The sequence below is a fragment of the Chinchilla lanigera genome, unplaced genomic scaffold, assembly GCF_000276665.1.
Source record: "Chinchilla lanigera isolate Chin_1 unplaced genomic scaffold, ChiLan1.0 scaffold00019, whole genome shotgun sequence".
Lineage (NCBI taxonomy): Eukaryota > Metazoa > Chordata > Mammalia > Rodentia > Chinchillidae > Chinchilla > Chinchilla lanigera.
Genome location: NW_004955420.1, coordinates 25,393,284 through 25,413,018, shown reverse-complemented (window position 1 = coordinate 25,413,018; position 19,735 = coordinate 25,393,284). Strand labels below are relative to the sequence as shown.

Genomic DNA, 19,735 nt, shown 5'->3' with positions numbered 1-19,735 from the left:
CCAAAGGAAATCAAATTACTAGAAACTGAAAATAATGAAATAAACATTGAAAAATCTAACCACATATTAGGCAACCAAAGAAGTTTCAGCGTGTCCCACACAGCTGGTACCATTATACAACTATTTTTATGACTACTGGAAAATGTTGGAAATCAATAACAACAAACAATATGCATGGGTCAAAACAAAACCAAATGAAAATTATGTATAATATTTAGAACTGAGTACCAACAAAAATGCCACATATCAAAAATTGTAGCATGAAGCTAAAGCAATATTTAGCAGGAACTTATAGCCTCAAATATTTGTATTAGAAAGGAAGAAAGACCAGCAATACATGATCAGGTGTCTGACTCAAGAAGTTAGGCCCTGTGTAGACAGACTGATAGACAAGACAGGAGGTATGGTGAACACAGGAGATTTTTTCCTGGTGATTGGCACTGGGATAGTTGGTAGTCCATATGAGGAAATAAATGAAAATAGGCCCCCATCTTTCACCTTTCACAGAATGATTCAGAATGTGGGAATCCAAACTTCCAAACTTTTAGAAACAAAGTATGTACCTCAGAAAAAGAAAAATTCTTAAAACACAAAAAAAACATAAACCAGAAAGGAAACATGATATATCTGAATACAATTTAAATTGCTCATAAGCAAATGGCAGCATCAAAAAAGATTAATGAAGAGCTGGGAGAAGGTATTTGTAATATATGTAATAAATAGAGAATTGCTATCCAGAATAAAAAAAAAGACAAATAGAGAAATGTGCAAATATCCAAGGAGCTATGAAGAGTGATTAAATAGACAAGATGAACACAAGCTCTAGTAATGGAACATCTGCATCGCAATCCCTGTTGATGCTATTTCTCACCCATGGAAAACACTTCATAGTCTGAAAACACCAAAAGTTGGCTGTAAGGATATAGAAATTAATAGACTCACTGTGGAAAACAATTTGGCAATGAGTATCAAAGATGAAGGTGAACACAACCTAGGACTCATTCTGTGCAGGATCCTGTTGAGACATGCTGGACATGTAAATGAGAAGATGTGTGTGAGAATATCCAGAGCAGTAGGGTTTGCAATAGGAAAGAACTGGAAACTTCCCCAATCTCTTTAGGAAATTTTTTTTTTTTTTTTTTGGTACCGGGAATCGACCTCAGGACCTTGCACTTGCCAGGCAGGCGCTTGTGCCGCTGAGCTATATCCCGGCAGCCCCCCAATCTCTTTAAATAAGAGAATAGATAAACTGTGGCACAGATGCCAAAGAAAATATTATAGGGCTGTTAACGATTTACAGCTGTATGGATACATCTCAAAAACAATATTGAATAGGAGATGTAAGTGCAGAAGTCTGTTTATAGAATGATGCCATTTATGCAAAACTGGTTCTGCCAGGACCCGCGCAGACATGGACACGTGACTGAGAAGTACTGCCACTACTGGCATCATTGTGGACTCGAGCAAAGGTATTTCAGCCCTGTTTTACAGGCTGGGAAACTAAAGCTCAGGAAGCACTCCAGAGAGTGCTGTCTTGCCTTAGTACTGCCTGCTCAACTCTTAACCCTGTCCCTTCCCGCTGGCTGACCGTCGTCTGGCTCCCCCACTGACAGCCACATTTCTGAACCTTCTCAAGCACTGTGGAGTGTTTATGGCTACTTTTTCATTTCTGATTATAGCCCGCCCCAGTCAAGATGGTTCTACATCTTCAGAAGCAAGGAGAGGGCTTCTGGGAGCCTGCCCTTTCCTTTCTCATGAAGCCGAGGGTCAGCCAACCAGAGTTTTCCTTCTGTAGATCTCACACAACGGGCTCCTCAGAATTTGAGTCCAGGACAGCAGTGACTCAACCTCCTTCCCCAAAGCTTTACACAGGATTTGCGGGATCTGGCCGGTAGATATTTCTGGGGGGTCACACTTGCTTATTTGGGGGTGCAAGGTGTCACAGATCAACCTTATCCCTTGTCACCATTCCATATATGGCAGACCCTCAGCCGCTCAAGTGAGTTCCACTACAGACCTTGGCCTCCATCCTTTCTCAGTGTTCCAGGTCAGAGCACTGCCACTTACGACTTTCCCACACTCACATGTGGCCTCCAGAAGACTCCTACTGGCCTTGGGATGGAGTCCCCATAAGGTCACAGCCCACACCAGCAGAGGCTCAGGCATCAGCCACAAGGAGCCTCATAATCCTCCCCACCAGGGACATCACATACATCTGAGCTCGGATCCACCCAGCTCAGAGCCAGAGCCTGTCCATTCATTCATTCTTTCATTCCTTTACTCACTAACTCAGTCACTTGTTCAGGAGCTGTCACACAGTGACAGAAAACTACAAAATCCCCACTCACATCAACCACCACAGCTAATTCTCTGCCAACCACAGAAAGGGCAGCTGGCAGGTCAACTGAGGCAGGGCTGCTACTATAAAAGCACCAGTGGCAGGTGGTTGAATCCAGCTGGAGCCCAGAGGTCCTACTCCTTGCAGTCCTAAACTTTTAATTCATAAGGTCTACTGACAGCTGGCATTGACTCCCAGCTCCTCTCATGAGCCACTAAGCTCTGGGGGTAGGGATTTCCCACTGTGGAATGATGTCCCCACCACCATGTGACCCATGCCTGACTGGTGCTTCAGTGTCCATGCTGACACTGTCACAGGCACTGCTCCTCCCAAATCCACCTATCTAATTCCACAGTCAGTTTGTTCACCCATGTGTTCATGGTCACCCTGAAAACTAGAACTGTCCCAACATTATATGCATTGTAAGGGTTACATGGGTCTCTCTGTAAGTCACTACCCATACCCATCCCTCTATCAGAACAGGGATGGTGCAGGCTGTCAGGTGTGAGGACCACTGACACAGGCCCCCAGGCGTGGGCCCTGAGACATGGGCCCTCCACTTCTGCCCATGTCCAGAGGACCTACCGTCCCTGTAGGGCTGATTCCCGAGCCTAGCAGAAGGCAGCAGGGGTGTGTGGGCCTGACCCACATGCCATGGTGAATAGATGTCACTCCAACAGACAACAGTGCAGCATGGGCAACACAGGCAGGGCAGGCAAGCACCTCCATTGTGCCAGGATTTAGAACTCCAGGCTGGCTCACCCTCTGCCCAGGTTGGGGGCTCCTCCAGCTGTGACTGTAGGTCTGAGGGAGCAGCGAGTGGTCGTGGTGAGGTCCTGCCAGGGCTCAGAGGCGATGCCTAGCCCAGGACTGTGTTCCTGATGCCTAGCTCTGAGCTTGCGACCACGGCCCATGTCTGGCTCACAGCAGCACTGATCTGAAAGCACAAGCTGAAGCTTTCACCATTTTGGGGATTTTGATTACTCAAAGCCAGGAGAATCAACTAAAAAATTACTGAATTGAAAAGATAGTCTTAGGGGCTGAGAATATAGCTCATAGGTACAGTATCTACTTAGTATGTATGAGACCTAAATCTGATCACCAGCACAACATGGAAAATAACAACACAAAAAAGAGCTTTGGAAGACAGCCAAAATCACAATTATTCTAGAAAAAAAAAATCTATCAAACAGCTTTACAAAAGGTTAAGATTTAGAATTAGCAAAAATGTAATGAGAAAAGATGTCATTCACAATGTAACCAAAATTTGCAAATTACTTAGAAATAAGCTTAATATTTTTCCAGACATCACATCCATGAACAAGACTGTAAAACCACTGAAAAGACAGAATTGCTGACCTTATGGAGAAACATACCACATCCCTGGGTAGAACTTCAACACTATAGAAATATTAGTTCTCTCAAGATTATTCTGGCTATTTAATTCCAATCAAATGCCAATAGTATTTTTAATGGAATTTGATGAACTGATTCCAAAATTTATATAGAAGACACTAAATATTTTCTTCAAAAGAGAAGAGTTTTTGCTACTATTTAAGAAAACATAATAAAGGTGATTGAAAGAGTTCAGCACTAATCCAGGGACAGTCAGATCAATGGAAAAATAAAAGGATTATGTCAACAAAACTGGTTCTCCAGTTGTTAATAACTAATTCCTACTTCACGCCACACAAAGAAATTTCAAATGGAAATTCTATTTTAGCAAAAGCAGAAAAATTTTTAGCAGAAATATTTTTAGCAAAAACAGAAAAATTTATTATTATTTACTGAGTGATCAACTAGTTCCATGGAAGGGAGGGCTGAATATGACAGAATTCATGCAGAACTGTGAAACAATCTCCACATACTTAGGAGTGTGTTCATGTAATGCTGCTGCGAGGTCGAAAGTCAGAAGCCACCCAAAAATCAGTGCTGGCTAAACCACACGATACATAACATAATGCCGAATTAGACAGGCTTGCAAATAATATGCTTTTTTGAAAAATGGGTTATTAATAATACATGTAAAAGGTGTCATTTATTTTTAAAATCATAGATTTTTAAGGATATTATGATTACTTCCAGGGAGGGTCGCAGGATTGGTGGTGGGGGCAGATGGGGGGATCTGCATACACATTTCTGGTTATTTTTTAGTAAACCACAAGAATGTATTGAGATATTACATGTAATCTTTTATTTTTTAAGAATGAAAGTGTAAAAGGAAATTCACTGAAATGAAGAGTGGGCACCTCTATGTACTGGGACTCCAGTGGGTATCTCCTTTCTTTAGGCTTTACTGTTTCCTAGCTTTTTAAAATGAGCATACAATTCTTTTATAATCAATTTAAAGAAAAGAAAGAGAGACAAAGAGAGGGCGAGCAAGCAACTGCGATGGCAGCACTCTCTGTGGACTGTTCCTATTGTCCGCCTGCACAGCATTTTTTGACTGCTCCTCTACAGGACTCTCACTTTACAGATGAAGAAACCCAGACCCCTTTCTTATACCCCAGCACTAGAGAAAAAGCAAAGAACATCACACCCCCAACCCTGTGGAGCCTCCTGGCACAGTTAATTCCCCCCTCCATCCCTGAGGGCCACTCCAGAGATTAAAAAACCAAAAAACAAAAACAGCCAGCTCCTATTCACACAAATTTAATCTCTGCTATTCTGGTCCCAGATTCCAGAACCCCCTGACTCATTCTCCCTTTCTTCTGGTCATCCAAGGCCTAGTCATCCACCACACCTGTTCTTGCTGGGATGCCAAAGTATGACCCGGTCTCCTGGGGCCACTTCTTCCCCAGCCCGATTCTTGCTGAGATTGAACACATGACCCTGGTCAAACCTCCATGGGGGCCATTCAGCAGAGGCAAAACATGAAGGGTAAGGTGGGGAGAAGCAGCCAGAATGGGAACAGGAGCCAGGAGAAGGCACAGCTGGGAGCTGAGAGCACGTCATTGTTCATCTGCTTCTTGATCCACTGGGCATACTTGGTGATGCGGGCGAACACACCCGGATTTTCTGCTTTGGCGCAAGCCTTCTCCCAGGACAACACCCCCGCCAGAATCCATTTTCCCTGGACTTCACAGACCAATGGTCCACCAGAGTCCCCCTAGACAAAGAAAGAGGAGTGAGGGGGTTCTGCTGGGCCCCTAGGAACCCAGATCTCCACCCTGGAGTTCTGCTTACAAGATTCACACTTCAAGAGTCTCCTCAGTGGGGCCTTCTTTGGCTCCTCACTGGGGACTCTGCCCAGAGTAACAGCCAAAGTCAAACTCACCAAGGAAGGAAGATGAGAGCAGAGTCAAGTGATGGTAAGGGGGAGGGAGACCATAAAAAGCCTGCTCAGAACTGGCCCCCACGCTGAAGTTCTTCCCTGCAGAAAAGCTGCCAGAATCCCTGCAACTCACATTGCACAAGTTTTCTCCATAATTGGTAGCACAAATCATGTTTCCCTGGATGAGGTGGGCAACTCGGGGTAAGAGGGACTGCTTGCGGTAAATCCGGTCACACCGATTGTTGTCCATGATAAACACCTCGGCCTCCTGCAGCTCTGGGCTCAGGACGGAGTTGGCTGTGGAAGAGCTTAACAGGGTAAGCAATGACACCCCAACTTCTGCCTAGGGTCCTGTCACTTAAAAATGTAGCCACATCAAACTGTGTCACATGCCTGGGCCTTCCTTTACCTGGTCCCCCCTGCCCCTGCAGGGTAGACCTGGTCTGCTAAGCCCCTCCCCCTCTAAGGCTTTATTTGGGATCCTCTTCTCTGGAAAGCTTTTGCGCTGAACCAAGCAGACCAGCATCAAATTCCAATGCAGCCACTTATAAGGGAGGACTTCCGTGTGTGGGCCCGCCATGTGCTGCTTCTCTCCAGGGTGAACCTGGTTTGTAGTGGCCATTCCCTCTGCCCCCAATTAACATTCGTGCCCTCCCTCGCAGCTTAGGCTGTCACTCTGCCCAGGCTCATCCTAGAGCCCTCCCAACTTGATGCTAAGATCTGACAAGTTCTCTGTGCTTTCCTTGTTAGCTTGTGCCCCACCTCTCCCCTCATTGCGACCACCCTTCCATCGCAGAAGGGTAGGTCTTTCCAGTGCCAAGGGCTCCGCGTGCTCAAAGTGTGTCAAGTGAGCGAACAAGGGAGGGAGTGAACTTAGGAATTCCTGTCTCTGAGTTACTCTAAGAAGCAGATGATTGTGCCAAGCTTGGTGCCTGTGTCCCAATGGCAATGGTCACACATGAAGAATGGTCCTAAGACACTCAAATAACCCAGGGGGCAGGGGTGACAGCCACAGCCTTCCTGAGTGGCACCATGAGGAGGCCAGCAGGAAAGGCCTTGCAGGGAAGAAGGGCCCTCTGTCCTACACCTCACCTGAGAAGCGAAGCTTGGCCTGGCCCCAGCCAGTCACCCAGCACTGCGTTCCCACTTCCAGGCTGAAGGTGGGTTCCGGGAGGCAGATGGGCTGCACGTACTTGCTGAAGATGATGGGAGCAGGAAGACGGAGAAGGGCAATGTCACCCACTACGAAGGTTCGGCCCCAGTACTTAGGGTGCATAATGATGTCCTTCACGGGGACCAAGAAGCTCCTGCTGGGGTTCGAGGGCTGCAGCCTGGAGGTGCCAAGCACCACTGAGTACTCTTTGTTGCTGTAGGAAACACAAAGCCCCCTGGTAGACATCAGCTTCCCATACAAGCACACACTTGCCTCTCCCAAGGACCTGGTCTCCCGAATCAGAAGTCGTGCCCATTCTGCTCTGCCCACCCAGTTTCCCTCATCTTCCCTGGGGCCCACAAGGTCCTAAGGCTGACTGTCTCCTCCAGGCAGATTCAAAGAGGCCTTGTCTATCTGCTGTTGCAGGTGTGTGAGTCTTCGTGCACATCATCGCTTTGGGGAGGTGGGCAGGTGCTCTGGTTTTCCTGCTGCCCCAGCTTTGCTGCTTAGGCCTCCTGCCCCAGCTCAGCCCCTGCCTCCTGTGACATCAAGCACAACTCTTCCGCCCACTCTTCCCCATCCCTCCTCCCAGGTTCACAGAGAAATGAAAGAGCCTGGCAGGACCCATTAGAGCTCTGGGTCCCCAGGCCTTGGATACATGGCCATACTCACCTCTGGATGCAGTGGGCAGCAGTCACCACCCAGACAGAGGCAATGAGGGCCCCTCCACACACGTGCTCATGCTCTGTCTGGAGGCTCACCTCCCAGGGCCAGTGGCGGCGGGTCACGTTCAGCTCCGTTGACCACCAGGGCTCACTACAGACTTCATGAACAAGTACACCAGAGGGACAGAGGGGCCACCAAAAGCGATGAGAATAATTGGGAGCAAGGTGCCCTCCAGGGCCAAGCTGCACAGAGCTATAAAAAGAGGGGCTTGTCCCATTTTAGAGAGAGGGTAGACTAAGGATGCTCTGAGAGGGCAGTGGCTACAGGTAGAAAGTAACAATGACAGAGAAAAAGCATCAAGACAGGAGACAGGTGCTGAGAATCACAGTGAGCATCAGCACAGGACCTCTAAGAAGGGGGAAGCAGAGAAGTCCCAAGACCAGAATGCACATGTCCTACATCTGCACCTTGCTTCTGAAAAGATACAGTGCATGTGCTGCCTCTTTCATGCGAAATGTCCCCACACTGCTCTGAGTCAAGAAAAGCTCCTGACTTCCATTCTGGCAGTCTTTACAGTGAACATCTGCAGCCTGTGGCAGCAGGGTCCACAAGAGCCTCTGCATACGTGTGCTCAAGGGTCACACACTATCACATCACTATCAGCTTTGCACATCATCTATCAGTCAAGGTGGATGGTTGCAAGAATGTATGAATGAACACAGACACAGAAATTATAAATGAAATATAAGCCAATATCATACTCTTGAAAACAACACATCACATTCACGTGGGGACCTAGCCGGGAGTACAGGGGTGGCCCCACACTGTGAGAGCTCCCAGGCATTCTCCCAACAGTTCTAGCAATTGAGATGTACAAAGAGCACATGCTCTTCTCAACAGACACAGAATAAGGTATCTGAAAAATTCAACACATATTTATGACTTTACTTACCAAACTGAAAGAGGATGGAAATCCTTAACTTTAAAAAAGTTATAGGTCATATGCCTATAGAAAATATTGTATAACATTAAAGAACAAAAATAATCTGTCAAAAGCCAGGATAAGAATACTGCATTTAACCCCAGTGTGGGAGACAAATGTGCCCACTGTGTGACAATTCCTGGGAGCTAGACACTCACAGTTTGTGTATGCTGTATGAATAGCATACTTCAATGAAACAATTTACTTTTAAAATCACTAATATTTCTCTGTCCCATCACAACCAACTAGAAAATACACTCAGGTGACACTTTAGAAACAAAAAATTATAAAGTACATAGAAATAACCTAATACTACACAAAATCAATTTAAAATTCTGATGAAGGACACAGGAAATAACACAGGTGAAGAGACAATCCTTACTCTTTTTTGGTTTTGTTTTTTTCCAGTACCGAGAATCGAACTCACGACCTTGCGCTTGCCAGGCAGGCGCTGTGCTGCTGAGCTAAATCCCCAGCCCCTACAATCCTTACTCTTAAATAAAACGACTCAATAGTATAGGTGCAATTTGCTTCCCAGAATTCATCTATAAACTCATTTTTCAATGTTAGAAGTTTTAAGTATTGATAAACTTACCTAAAAACTGACATAGAAAAACAAAGTGTATGAGGAACTCAGTCTTTTTTTTTTTTTTTTGTACCAGAAATCGAACTCAGGACTTTGTGCTCACCAGGCAGGCGCTCATGCCTCTGAGCTATATCCCCAGCCCTGAGGAACTCAGTCTTTGAAAAAGTACAGCAAAAAAAGAGCCCCTTGTGTAGTGCAGACATTCACACACAAATGAAGGCCATAATACCAAAACAGCACAACACTGACACAAGGTCAAAGAGCTAGATGAGTATATGTAATATAGGACCTTGATGTAAATAAGAGTCCCCAAAATCATTGAGTAAAGATCTGTTGAACAGACTTGGGAAACTGGCTATGAGAGAACTAAGGAAAGCAAAACCAGATTCCTTGCTAAAAGTACTTGAAGATCTAAATTTGAAAGATAAAACTATAAAGTTAGCAGACCAATGTGACACATGTGGGAAAGGACTCCTTAAACAAAGCTCCTTAAGGACTCTTCAACACAGACCATAAAGCATAAAACTAAACAATTAGCACTGAATTAGGATGGAGCCCTTGAAGGACCCAGGATAAAGTAAGCCCAAGAATCAAGGACAGGAGCAGCCCAACCCTCCAACTCTGATCCTGAAGAAAAAAGATAGGAAATCCAAGAGCCAGGATCTGCAGATGGGGCCCCAGAACTCAGGGCTCCATCTGCAACACAACACTTAGAACACAGAAAGATGGAAGGAAGGGTCTGCATCAGGCTCCTGGACACATCCCCTCATAAGCTTTGGCCTAGGCTGAGTTCCAGGGGCTGTGAGTCCCCACTGGAGGCTGGATCCTCCTGCCTCTACATCCCTGGAAGCTACAGGCTGTTCTTCACAAACCAGACCTGCTGGAACAGACCCACCAAGAAATGCTGTCGTCCTCTCATAAGCCTACAGCAGGGTCCATGCACCTACCTGGTATGGTTTTGTTCTCTTTGTGACCTGGAGGACAAAATAGAGACAATGAAAAAGCAAGAACTTATGACAGAATGGTAGCGAAGAGTGCATTTTTCACCAATAGCTCATTCATTCATTCACCAAATATTTCCTAATCTCCCATGCTCACCCCAGCCTGGAGCTAAAGGCTAGGAAGACACACGGCCCAGTGAGGGGTGACAGACATAAACACATAATCATATGGGTGAGGTCAGTACAATGACAGGGTCACCAATGACAGGCAAGCCCAGGAGAAAGAGAGGGTGGGCAGAAGAGACCTGTGAGAGGAAGAGTTACAGGGCCAGGTCTTAAAGATGAGAAGGTAAAACATAAATGAAAAATGAGAGTTGGGCAAGGTGGTGTGCACCTGCAATCCCAGTAGTGTCGGAGGCTGACACAGGAAGATTGCAAGTTCAAGATCAGCCTTGTCAATTTAGTGAGACTCTGTTTCAAAATAAAGAATTAAAAAAGGGGTTGGGGATGTAGCTCTGTGTGAAGGTCCTGAGTTCAACACCCAGTACTAAAAAAAAAAAAAAAAAAAAAAAAAAAAAAAAAAGACAACAAGATGTTCCTTATAGAAGAAACAATTGCGGTGTACGCTGGAGACTCTAGGGGACAAAAGCAAGGCCCATGATAGTGACAGACAATGGCAGGGTAGGGGAGTGCAGTGTCAACCATGAAGGGCCCCATAAGCCAGTCCAAGAAACAGGGAGATCTCAACCTACTGGGAGGCCAAAAGAGATGAGACAGGGTCAGGCAGCAGAGAACAGGCAGGAAGGTGACAAGAGGTCCACCAGAGGCTCTCCAGAGCCCAGGTAAGAAACGAGAAGGTCAGAATGAGGAAGTAGTTTACTCAGGACAGAGGAGAGCTGTAGGTGGGATGTAGGGACACAAGCAGACCAGTGTGATACTAGTTTCAGGGTATATATAAGAATAGCTGCCACCTACTGAGTTCGACAAGAGTAAGAGAAGTTGTTTTGCAGAAAGATGATGTCTGAAATGGGGACATCTAGCAGGTGCCTGCACATCCAGGCCTGTTATGTTCTGAGGTACCCACATAAATGGCACCCCAATGCTCAGGGCAGTGAGTTCCCCTAGGGAGCTATGAACAGGGAAGCAGCAGGGCCCAACCAGTAGTTCAGAGAACATGCGTATGTCAGCAACAACACAATTTGGGTGGCCTGGGTGGAACAGAAAAGGAGGTTCCCAGCCGGGCATGGTGGTGCACGCCTGTGATCCCAGCACTCGGGAGACTAAGGCAGGAGGATCCTTGCGAGTTTGAGGCCAGCCTGGGCTACAAAGTGAGTTCAAGGCCAACCTGAACTGCATAGTGAGACCCTGTCTCAAAAAGACGAAAAGAAAAGAAAAGGAGGTTCCCCAGTAGCAGAGAAGATCAGGAAGCAACAGAAGATAAAAAGGGAGAGAGAAGTAGAAAAGTCAGTAAGACAAGATCAGGTGCATTCAGGGTGGTATGGCCACAGACAGGACCAATAAGGATAAAGACATGCCAGGAGTGGCCCAAGGATTAAGAGGGAATGGACACAAAGTAATGATCCTTTTGAGAAGTCTGGCTGTGAAGAGGGTACTGATAGGGCAAGAAAACAAGAGGAAGAGGGAGAAGTGGGAAGGAGGGAGAGGAAAGGACAGAATGAAGACGGGGAGGGGAAAGAACACAGACTGTGGATAAGGAGACAAAGGGGGAAGAGGAAGAAGGAAAGGAGAGAGAAACGGGAAGCGGAAGGGAGAGGACTGGGAAAGCAGAGAGGACCAGGGGAAGGGTCGAGAATAAGGGGAGGGAAGCAGAAGACGGGAGGGGGAGGGGCAGGGAAAAGAGGAGGGGGAAGGAGAGGAAGACAGGAGGGAAAAGGGTAGAGGATGGGAGGGAGAGGAGAGGTAATGAAGGAATGGAAGAAGACAGGAGGGGGAAAGGAGAGGGAGGGGATAGGAGGAGAGGGCAGGGGGGAGGGCAGGGGAGGGAGGAGAAGGAGGGAGGGAAGGGTTACAGCACTCGGCGGCGGCGGGTGACTCCAGGTCCACCCTGCGCAGGAGGTGACCATGGCCAGCCTGGTCCTTTTGGAGGGACCTGTAGGAAGGGACAGTCAAAGGACCCAGCCTCTGAGAGCCTGTGTTCTAAGGGAAACAAGACCCGGCCCGCCGTAAGGCAACTGTGCTGGCGGTAAATCCGAGAGGAAGATGGATTCTGGCCAATTATCTCTGAGGGGATGGGAGAGACCGCGCCGCGCTGAACGCAGCCCAAGGGGGTGCTGCAAGGGGTCCGGACCGGCGGGGGGGCGACAGGACGCTCCGCAGTGCACAGTCGCTCTGGACAGCGCCTGGGACGGGGCTGAGGATGGTGACGGTGATGGCGGACGGGGATGGTGGGAAGAGAGGCCACCCAGGACAGGCCCGGGGTGGGAAGGGACCGCAGGAGAAGGGCGAGGGGCCAGCCTCACCCCAGCTCAGCGGCAGCCACAACACCAGCAGAAGCAGGCGACAGCTCAGGACCCAGGGCCTCAAGGGACCTGCGCCCTGGCCGCCCCACGAAACAGACATGAGGCTGACCGCCCGGGGCAACTCAGCACCTCAGGTTTCCTCAGCCCCTCACAGCCTCTCAGCGCTGAGCACGCAACACACGCCGGGCACGCGACGCACGCTGAGCACGCGACGCACGCTGAGCACGCGACGCACGCTGGGCACGCAATGCACGCCGGGCACGCGACGCACCCCGAGCACAGGACGCACGCTGGACACGCAATGCACGCCGGCCACGCTACGCACGCTGAGCACGCAACGCACGCTGGGCGCGACGCACGCTGGGCATGCAATACATGCCGGGCACGTGACGCACGCTGGGCACGCAATGCACGCCGGGCACGCGACGCACCCCGAGCACAGGACGCACGCTAGACACGCAATGCACGCCCGCCACGCTACGCACGCTGAGCACGTGACACACGCTGGGCGTGACGCACGCTGGGCATGCAATGCATGCCGGGCACTTGACGCACGCTGGGCACGCAATGCACACCGGGCATGCGACGCACGCTGGAACCCTTTGCCGCATGTCTGAGCCGTTTGATTCATGCCTAGTCATGCGCCTGCGCATAGGCAACTCCACGCATCCATCCTCAGCTTGGACCTCGGAGACCTTGGCTGCCTGGCTCTGTGGTTGCTCCCTGGGTACGTGGCCATGCGAAAGCACCTCAGGGCGCCCCAGTGTGTGAGGTAACCGCAGGACCTGGGTTGAAACCATGAAAGATGCTTCCTTGAGCGGAGCCTAAAACTAGCCAAGGCATCCTGGGGTAGACCTGGGACGAGAAAGGCATTTGTTCCCTTTGCTGGTGGCCATGCCGGGGTGTGTGTTTGAATCTTCGGGACATGACAGAGATGGGGAAAAGATCAAGATGCCTATTTCTCTTGCGTAGTGCAGTCCATCCCTGCTGGACTCTGAGGACCACCCCCCAGCCTGCCATCTAAGTGACCCACATAAGAACAAGGCACAGCAGTCAAGAAAAGGAGTCCTTTCCACTCCTGGGAATGCCGGGCATTAGTCCTGAAGTTAAGGTTCCCAGGCCAGCACCAGAGAACTTGTTAGAAAGACACATTCTCAGGCCTACCCCTACCTGTGAGATGGAAACCGTCAAGGTAGAATCAGTATTCTTAAGTGAAACATCGTGAACTGCATGCTGCACCTCCTGCGCAGGGTGGACCTGGAGTCACCCGCCGAGCGCTGTACCAGTTCCCTCCCTCCTCCCCCCCCTCCTCCCCTCTTTCCCTCTGCCTGTTCTTTCTCCCCCTGCCCTCGCCTAATCCCATCCCCTCTGTCTCCTTTCCCTCTCTTGTCTTTTTTGCGGGGCGGGGGGAGGGGGGGGGCCGGTTTCCGGTACTGAGAATCGAGCTCACGACCTCGCGCTTGCCAGGCAGGCGCTGTGCTGCTGAGCTAAATCCCCAGCCCCAGACTCCTTTTTTTTTCCCCCTCCTGTATTCTTCTGTTCCTTCATTACCTCTCCTCTCCTTTTCCCTCCCTTCCTGTACCCACTTCCTTCCTGTCTCTCTTCCCCTCCTCTTCCCTCTACCCTCTCCTTGCCCCTCCCCTCTTCTCCTCCCCTCTTCTGCTACCCTCCTCTCTTCCCTCTCCTTATTCTCTGCCCTTCCCCTGCTAACCAGGGCCCCTGACTACTCTAGCAAATAGATGTCCCAGGAAAAAGAAATTAAACAGGTTTTGCCACAACTAGCTAGAGCTTTCCTTTTTTTTTTTGTTGTTGTTGTTGTTGGTGGTGGTGGTGGTGGTGGTTTTTTTGGTTTTTTTCTGGTACCAGGAATAGAACTCAGGACCTTGCATTTGCCAGGCAGGCGCTGTGCCACTGAGCTAAATCCCCAGCCCTAGTTGGACTTTACCTCTTTTTCTTTTTTGGTTCTAGCTAAAGCTTTCCTAAAGCAGTGGGTACTATAGTAAGAGACCCAGTTTGATGGCAACTTTCAGCCCTACCTCCCTGGGCAGCAGACTGAACTGACACATGGAAGCCCACTGATGCCAAGGTGAAATACTGACACCCCCCCCAAGGATCAGGGGCAGGATATTGGGAGAGGTCCATCACAGGAACACTTGCAGATCTGTGGCCTGTATGAGGGAGGAAGCCTGCGTATAATCTAGTGAATGGCTGTCACCCTACGCCCCGTGTGATCACTGAGCTTTAGAAACACAGTGAGCTGCACGAAAAGGAGAAGAGTATTTCACACACCCCAGCTTCATGCCTACACCCAGCTCCTCTCCTAATCTCCTTGCTAAAAGCAGGTGTTCAACTCAAATACAGAGCCCCTGCATGGGAGTTGCTAACTAAGCCAGGAACATAGGGAGCAAGAACACTGACCCAACCCAACGTACCCCTGGACTCCTGTCTGAGTGGACACAGTCTCCTCTCATCTTCCAGGGGTGAATAAGGACATGGTAGCTTCCTTAGCGAAAGGGGAAAGTAGTCCTGCACAGAGCACATTCTGCGCACTCACCGTGAAGGGGAGCAGAAATGCAGACACACAACATTGTCCAAACATTTATACAGTACCCTGTGAAATTCCCACATGCTTAAACAGCCTCAGCAAAATGTGGGCTGCTCCTGGATGCAAGCAGCAATACAGGAGTGTGCCTAAGGCTGTCCCCAGATAAACGGGCCCACGCCAAGACACAGGGGACTTCTTCCAGCCCAGACACCATGTGGAGTCCCAGCCTGGCACCTGTGCAGGGACCTGGTGACACCTGCTTCTCACTCGCACCAGTCACCCGGTTGGTTGACCTCACAGAGGCTCAGGGCACAGCCTGACACCAGGGCCAGGTCTAGGGCTCACTCCATGACTGGGGATGTCTGTGTTTGGATGTTCTTGTGGAGAGCTTAAAAGGGGAGATGCTCCTTGGCGAGATGCTGGGCCTCTGACCTGGCCTCACCCCACTTCGCTCAGGCACAGCACAGCCTAGTGTATGTGTGGTAGAAGCAGTGACCAGTACTTAGGGCGAGGGCCCTTTGCAGGCCCAGTTGACTTGCTCAGCTCCACTGTGGGGTTTCCAGGGGTGATGGGTCAAACTGGAACATGAACACAGGGCACTGGAAGGGAAGAGGGTAAGAGAAAAGCGCTAGGGGGAGACTCAGAACCAGGGGGAACAGGCAGGGTGACCACAGGGTCACCACCATGCCAGGTGCAGCAGCAGACACAGGTGTGGCATGAGGAGGCCTGCCATGTCCCAGCGTGTAGACCGACTCACTACTTGCACAATCCAGTCCTTGTAGAACCTGACATCTGAATAGACTCCTGGAATTCCTTTGCGGGCACAGCCAATGCCCCAGCTTACAATGCCCATCTGCACCCATGTATTGTTGAATTCACAGACAAGAGGGCCCCCAGAGTCTCCCTGGAGAAAGAAAGAGAAAGGAATGACATGAATGGAATAGGTGTCAGAACAGCCTGAGTGGCCTGCAGAGCACGGCATCAGGCACACATGGGGTTTCCCCAGACTCCTGCCACTGGGGGGCTCTGTGACTATGAGGAGATGTCCAAAGGGAACCTTATTCAAATAAAAATCGTCTCCCTATTCAAAAGTTTTGTTTCCCAAAGAACTGAACAACAACCAAGGTAATGGACCCAAGGTAATGGGACGACAACAACTGAACTGCTCATCCAAGTGCACTACGTGTGCCAAGGAAGAGGCTCTAAACAGGAGCCTGAGCTCCTCCCCACTGATATCCACCACCTCCCTGCACAGGGCATCTGCTGGCCCAGTGCATGGGGCCACCTCCTGGGGGCCATGGACCCAGGCTATCCCAGGAGAGCCATAGGCACTTGTCCTCACATCCCATTCACCTGAATATGGGAAAATGGAATGGCTGCGGATAAGCCAGACCCTACTGCCAACAAACATGGACTTTGAGGGGACAACTGTGGTGCAGTTCACCAAGGGGCCCCTGCACTGACCTGGCAGGAGTCTTTTCCTTCAGCATAAGCACAAATGCCCCCTTTCCTGACAGGGTTCATGAGCATCTTCAGCTCTTTCTTGAGGATCTTATTACAATTGCGATATTCAACTATGTTCAGCTCAGCCTCCTGAAGATGAGTCGGTTGGTTATTTGGCTTGTCTATAGAAAGAGAATTTAGGGATGTCCAGATTTGTGTAACTTTGATGGGAGGAGAGCGGCTGCACGACCTGCTCTGGGTCTCAGTACAGTGTCTGCCCACAAAGGGATCCTCTTCCCATTGGTTACTGTCCCCATCTGACCCTGGAGGAAGTGAGTCCCCAGCCTGAGCTGCATCTAGGAGGGTAGTAAGCTCTAAATCAAGACAGCAGAAATAAGAGCAGACCAGGGGAGGGAAGCAAAGTTGGCCAGTTTGGAAATAAGGACCAAGCATATGTCACCAAGTACCATAAGTAGGGGTGACACGGTGTCCTGACTATCAGGGCAGTGTCTTTACTGTCCAAAGCAGGGTCACAGACCCACAGCCACGTGGTGCTCCAAAGGGACCAAATGAAGAGAAGATCCCAAGAGTACCACTGAGAGTTGTCTGGCCTCTTCTGACAAACAGGAAGTGCCCTGTCTACTAAGGCAGTGCTTTCAGGGAGGGACAGCCTCACCTGGTGACAGCTCATCCCCCTGAGCTAAACTCACCCTGCACGCATCCCACCAAATTGGGACTCGGATCCCCAGGTCTGGGAAACCAATCCAAACTCCCATACAGTTGTTCAGTTGCTCCCCGCACCCTACTAGAACACCTGCCTCCCCTTAGTTTGGGGACCGCGCCCAGGCCACTGGGTAGCCTCCTCCCTCTTACCCCCACCTGCCTTCCTGTCTCACCGTCTTCACGTGTTTTTCCCCATCCAGTCACCCAGCATGGAGTATCAGCTTCTAACCGGAAGGATGTGGTAGGGAGGCACACGGGCTGGATGTGCGTGGAGTAATTCACAGGGAAGGACAGCAGCACCAGGGCGATGTCTCTGAAGAGTCCTCCAATGCGGGTGAATTTTTGATGGATAACGATGTCTCTGACCGGGACCACAACAGCCGTTGGGGCCTCATGCTTCAGATCTGTGTCTCCAAGCTTCACTGTGTAGTCCAGAGTGCTGCAGAGGGAGCCTGAGGTCTACACACCTCCCCTGCCACCACTTAAGGTGCTACCAACCTGCACCCCTGGTCCTCTGCCCTCCCAGCCTCCTCCTCTCCTGGGCCCCCACACTGTGGCTGGTGGTTCCCCTGGGAACATAGGAATGTAAACCCTCAGGGCTCAACCCAGCTGGGGCTGGCACCGAATCTAGCTGATGAGGAAGAGGACCCTCCGGGACGAGCTCCTGCTGACACAAGGGTTCAAGCAGGTCCCCAAACACTTACTCTAATATGCAGTGTGCTGCGGTCATCACCCACCGGCTGCTGATTAGGGTGCCCCCGCAAACATGTGCGCCCTGGGCCTGCAGGCTGACCTGCCAGGGCCACCTCCGCTCTGCCGCTGGCACTCCTCCGATTATCTTCCTCTGACCACAGGCTGCGGCAAGTGAGTGAAGGGACAGGGCGCGGGGGCTGAGGCGCGTCCTCTCTTCTTACGGGCCCAGCGCACCTCTGTGTCCCTAACACCGCCCGCCTCCCGCGCACACCCCAGACCTCAGCGTTGCGCCCGCCGCCCAGCCTCCCTGAGAAAATGCGCCACCACATCTCCCTCAGGAGCAGGGCAGGGAGCTCACCTTTGGGAAGGACCGGCGGTTTCGCGGTCGCCGTGGGCGCGGGCGTCGCTGCCTTAGGGGGGAACGGGTCACGCGGGAGGCGGGGAGTCGCGCCGTCCTCGGGGACCGCGACCAGCTGAGGCCTCAGCAGCAGCAGCCAGAGGAGCAGGCGCAGCGGGCCAGCGTTCCGGGACGCCATGGCACCTCGAGGACCCGTGTCGCCCCCTTGTGGCGGCCGCGCTCTCCTGGGTTTGGAGGAGGCGGGAAGAGGGCTCTGTGCGGAGGCGACTGCGCCCCCTAGGGGAGGGGCGCGGTGCTCGCTTGTGCTCCCGGCTCCCCCGTCTCCAGGCCCAGCCTCATTTTCTTCAGGGCGCATCCCAGGCAGGTAGGGTTCCCTGGCTCAGGCCCGGGGGCCGCCTCACCACCTGTGTGCTTGCAGAAAAGACCTCAGGAGCACCCCTGGCTCTGACTGGCACAGGTCCACCCCAAAGCTTCCTCTCCTGCCCAGCCTGCTCTGTCAGCCCTGCTCTCTGGGCATGGATGCATGCACAGGGACGCCAAACAGCACTATGGACTATGCCTCCTATCAGCACTCTGGGAGGCTGAGGCAGGAGGACCCCAAGTTCAGGCCTAACCCTGGGCAATTTAGGGATTTCAGGAGACCTTGTATCCACAGAGAAACACCTTTAAGGGGCTGGGCATGTAGTTCAGTGCAAAGGCTCTGGGTTCAATCCCCAGTCTAAGAAAGTGAAAGAAAAAGAAAAGCAAACCAACCCTCAAGGCTATAAAATTAACACACACCAGGAGACAAGATGCTAAAAAGTCAACACAGCCTTCCAAGCCCTTGCTCTCAGCAGAGATACCAAAAACCCAGAGGCCAGAGGAACAGGATTGTTAACATCAAGCCAATGAGGAGGGGAGTGGTCTGCCCAGCTGTAAAGCCAAAGGATGGGCTTTCTGAGATGATACGGGGAAAATTCTGAGTGGTACAGGACAAACCGCACGAGTACAACTAAGTGACCTTCGGGAGCAGAGCAACAACCACACCCTGAGGTCTGGAGGCTTAAAGTGGGAATGAGCCTTGGGTCAGGAAGAGCCTGAGGGAGAAGAGGGTGGACTCAGGTAAAGCGCCCCCTCCTGACACCCTGACACCGGGACACTGAGTCCCCTCCTTCCCCATCAAAGCTGAGCACTTTTCTGCTCTGTCTGAGTCAGCCCGGGACTACTGCCTCACACCCAGGACTGCAGGGCCTGCTGCTTCCTGCGCCAAGGGCAGTCTGCCTGCAGTAACACCGCTGTGTGCACTTAACAGTAAAAGCCTGAGAGGCAAAGGCAGGAGAATCACAAGTTCAGACCCAGATGAGCCACTTCGGACTTGGTGAGATGCTGACTTAAAATAAATATACAAGCAGAGCTGAGCATGTAGCTCAGTTAGAAGCCTCTAGGGTCAATCTATAGGACATAGTAAGAAGAAGGACATCTCCTTAATAGTCAGGATCATTAGCCATCGGCAAAATTCCAATGAAATGGAGATGCACAACAGGGTCTTAAAAACTTGGGTTGTCAAAGTTAAG

At 50.6% G+C, this 19,735-nt stretch overlaps 2 protein-coding genes and 1 long non-coding RNA gene across 6 annotated transcripts; 1 reads left to right on the top strand and 2 right to left on the bottom strand.

Moving 5' to 3' along the window:
* Positions 1-4,974: 4,974 nt before the first annotated feature.
* On the bottom strand, positions 4,975-12,660 carry Prss45 (protease, serine, 45). Of its 2 annotated transcripts, none has more exons than XM_013513623.1 (6): positions 12,421-12,660; positions 9,947-9,973; positions 7,438-7,588; positions 6,705-7,000; positions 5,746-5,909; positions 4,975-5,447 (listed from the first exon to the last, which is right to left on the bottom strand). In XM_013513623.1, exons 1-6 carry the CDS (start codon positions 12,518-12,520, stop codon positions 5,196-5,198), a joined length of 990 nt encoding a protein of 329 aa, XP_013369077.1. In that variant the 5' UTR covers positions 12,521-12,660; the 3' UTR covers positions 4,975-5,195. The 2 variants fall into 2 exon arrangements, with proteins under 2 accessions (XP_013369077.1, XP_005383482.1); XM_005383425.2 differs by having other exon boundaries at positions 6,705-6,979.
* Positions 12,661-13,203: 543 nt separating this feature from the next.
* Positions 13,204-17,419, top strand: LOC106148398. Its single transcript, XR_001233812.1, has 3 exons — positions 13,204-13,612; positions 14,389-14,506; positions 17,332-17,419. It is a non-coding gene; the product is annotated as an uncharacterized LOC106148398 (long non-coding RNA).
* LOC106148397 (serine protease 44-like) lies at positions 15,006-18,721 on the bottom strand. Of its 3 annotated transcripts, none has more exons than XM_013513622.1 (5): positions 18,183-18,721; positions 17,836-17,986; positions 17,305-17,492; positions 16,430-16,590; positions 15,006-15,869 (listed from the first exon to the last, which is right to left on the bottom strand). In XM_013513622.1, the coding sequence occupies exons 1-5, from the start codon at positions 18,535-18,537 to the stop codon at positions 15,642-15,644; spliced, it is 1,083 nt and encodes a 360-aa protein (XP_013369076.1). In that variant the 5' UTR covers positions 18,538-18,721; the 3' UTR covers positions 15,006-15,641. The 3 variants fall into 3 exon arrangements, with proteins under 3 accessions (XP_013369076.1, XP_013369075.1, XP_013369074.1); XM_013513621.1 differs by having other exon boundaries at positions 17,305-17,570; positions 17,869-17,986; XM_013513620.1 differs by having other exon boundaries at positions 17,305-17,570; positions 18,183-18,718.
* Between the last annotated feature and the right edge of the window lie 1,014 nt (positions 18,722-19,735).